Source organism: Haplochromis burtoni, unplaced genomic scaffold (genome assembly GCF_018398535.1).
Source record: "Haplochromis burtoni strain Fernald_Lab_line unplaced genomic scaffold, NCSU_Asbu1 Contig_86, whole genome shotgun sequence".
NCBI lineage: Eukaryota > Metazoa > Chordata > Actinopteri > Cichliformes > Cichlidae > Haplochromis > Haplochromis burtoni.
The window spans coordinates 1,258,466-1,261,323 of record NW_024582447.1 but is presented as its reverse complement, the minus strand read 5'-3'; the positions used below and the strand labels follow the sequence as shown (position 1 = coordinate 1,261,323).

General features: G+C 42.4%; 1 protein-coding gene across 2 annotated transcripts in view; it reads left to right on the top strand.

Annotated features, from left to right (window-relative positions):
- The first annotated feature begins 969 nt into the window (after positions 1–969).
- si:ch1073-358c10.1 (peptide methionine sulfoxide reductase MsrA 1) overlaps positions 970–2,858 on the top strand; it is a 46,786-nt gene continuing 44,897 nt past the window's right edge. Inside the window, exon 1 of one of the 2 annotated variants that reach the window (XR_315994.2) lies at positions 970–1,938. Coding sequence is in view for 1 of the 2 variants with exons in the window: in XM_005925659.2 (XP_005925721.2) it covers positions 1,653–1,938 (286 nt within the window). In the remaining variant the exon portion in view is untranslated. The remainder of the gene's footprint in view (positions 1,939–2,858) is intronic. The other variant, XM_005925659.2, reaches the window with a different exon arrangement.

Below are 2,858 nucleotides of genomic sequence, written 5' to 3'. Positions count from 1 at the left end.
CATTCCTGTGGTTCTCATCTTCCACCCCTTCTCCCCTTTCCACTTCCTACATTCCCTACAACACCCTGAAAACACCCCAATCATCCTGCATCAACAGGCATGTGAACCTTGTGCTTGGTTCATCTCCTTCTATCGCTCTCTTTCTCCCTCACTCCCTCTCTCCCTCTCTCCGCTGCCTCCTCTATTTTCATCCGTGTGCTTCCACTCTCCTAGCTTTCGGGTAATTACCTGGCATTTGCATTGCAAAGTCCCCAATGCCGCCCTCAGCTCCTCCGCAGGTGATTGAGCTTCATTTCCCCAGCAGATAAGAGAGAGAAAGAGGAAGAGGGAGAGGAAAAGAGGATTGCGGCAGGGTGTGATGTTATTCTGGATTGCAGGATATAGGAACAATGCCCCAAATTCTTTGTTATTCTCATTGTCTGGTTCAGAGCGCACACAAAAAAATGTTTTTTTAAGTTTCCGCACATAAATAATCACAGTCATTACTATCGCATCACCTGGTCTGGCTGTATTTGCAGTAAAACTCTGCTTTTTGACTGTTGCAGACTTGTAACTCTGAGTGACTTTTTTTTAGACTAATAGTTTAAATAGTTTTGTGCCTTTGCCTTTTTCTGTGGGTTATAATTGCAAATCACACATCATATTAGTGCCAGTTAAAGACAGTGAAGGACACAATGATTGTTGTTGACTCCTGGGTGAACTTTCTCCCAAAGTAGGAGTTTTATCTGCTCAACAGTCCTAAACTAAAGATTTAGGACTTTTTGTTTAACAGACAAAACCAACAGATTCTAGAGTAGAAATTCTGGCACAATTAATTAGTTGTCCTTGGTTATCCATCAGCTGACCAATACTTTCAACTTTTCTTTACCTCTTAGTCTCTGTCTCTTTTGTCTGTTTCACAAAACTGAAATTATGTTCAGCTTTCAATCCAAGGCATCAGCTTTCATTGCTAATGAGATGTCAGATGATTGATAAGTATGCCTTGCTTGAAGACTTCAGACTGGAATTTCCCCCTATTTTAGTCATCGAATCATCACGAATGATGTCTCCAGACATAATATACGTGCACTAGTTGGGATTTTACATTACCTCATCCAAGCATTTGCAAGTACACATTCTTCATTCTACATATTCTTCCATGTGATTCTTCTAAAGAAAAATATAGGTGTCAGGTTTATAAGGCGGAAATAACCAAGAAGACCTGGTGTACGGTCTTAAAGACATTAAAGGGCATGACTTTTCGATATTTTAGGATCGTTTATGTGGTCAGAGTTGTGTCCACGAAAACGTGGCCCATCTTCGTTTGCATTTCATTTATCCTGCAGGGCTTAGAGCCATTTTGTTAGATATTAACTGCGAGCTCTCAATGCTGTTTCTCATCAACGTTAACCACAAACAAGCATTACTTTATATAAAATACCACAAAGGGGAAATAACCTTCCACACATCTATGTTCCAACCCGCTCCACCAGTAGCACCTCCTACAGAATGAGCGCTGATTACTGGCGAGTGCTCATTTACATGCTGGACGCCGTGGATATTTATTTAAATTTAATTTCTTTCCCGCACACGGTGCTGTGCAGGCTTTTGTGCCAAAGTCATATTAACCCCTTGACTAGTTAATATGCAGTGCACGGCGTTGCCCACGCGCGATGAATATTCATATTGATGGCGTTTTCGACGACGTCTCTCCATCCCTTTCTCCCTCCCCTTTATCCCGCTATGTAACGGAACGACGTGGCGCCATGGAGGCATGCCGGAAGACTCGGGCAACCTCACAGTTACGCCCTCAAACACAAACACAGATCGTGTGGCTCCTCGTAGTTTACGTGTGCTCCGCTGTCGCTGAAACAATGAGCGATAAAACATTTGATAAAACTCAGATGCCGAGCAGAGAGGCCGCGCTGAAAGGAAGGGAGGAGAAAATGGTCGTGGCAGGTAAATAGCGCACGGTGGTGAGTTTGTACCAAGATAACAGTTGGCACGGGGGTGACACCTGGTGCTCCAGGTTACCTGTGGCACACGCACACGAGTGACATCAGAACAGCTCGTGTGAAAAATAGTGACAGAAAACAGCGTCGTTGTTAAGACATTTTAAGTTCAGAGCAAGCAAAGTAAGATGTGCAGTTGGTACTGCTTTATAAACTAATTATTAAGTGTATAGATAGTTGAAGTACACAAGTAAGTAGCTGAAGTATACAAGGATTAAGGTGACAGCTTCCAAACAGTCGAAGCCTCTGCTCCATCTGCAGAATACCTACCAGCTGAGAAACTTGTTCTGCTGTTATTTTCCACTCTTGGTAGGAGGTGCTGATGCCCTGCATGACCACAGGTTTGAACTCGTTCCATTCTGCAGAAAAATAGGGGCAGCACAAATCAAAACAGTATTTTTCAGATTATAGTTATCAAGGAAAACCCAGGTTTCAAGTGGGTGTTAGGTTTCGTTATTTAATTTTTATTTCTTTTTTCACTTGTAAGTCCTTGACTTCATCTTGGCACAACGTAGGTGTTGGACGTTTTGTTCAGGGATCAATCCAGCCATATTAAAGGTTGAGACATATCACAACAGACACACTGGTTTGTGTTAACTGAAATTATATCCCTGCGCACTGCAGTGTGTGCAACTGATGGTAAGGGCTTGTGACTGTTTATCCCGGACATTATGGCTGTCTTATGACAGAAATTGAAAATATGATCAGATCCAGAATCACGTGAAAGTCTGTCTTGGTGGATTTTCAACAAGTAAATCTTCCTCCACTTTTGTAACTGACCAGACCTGTTGTGTTGTCAAAACTCTGCAGCACAGTGAAAAATAGAAAGGCTTTCAAAAGTCAGGCAAAGGGAAGAGTAAATATATA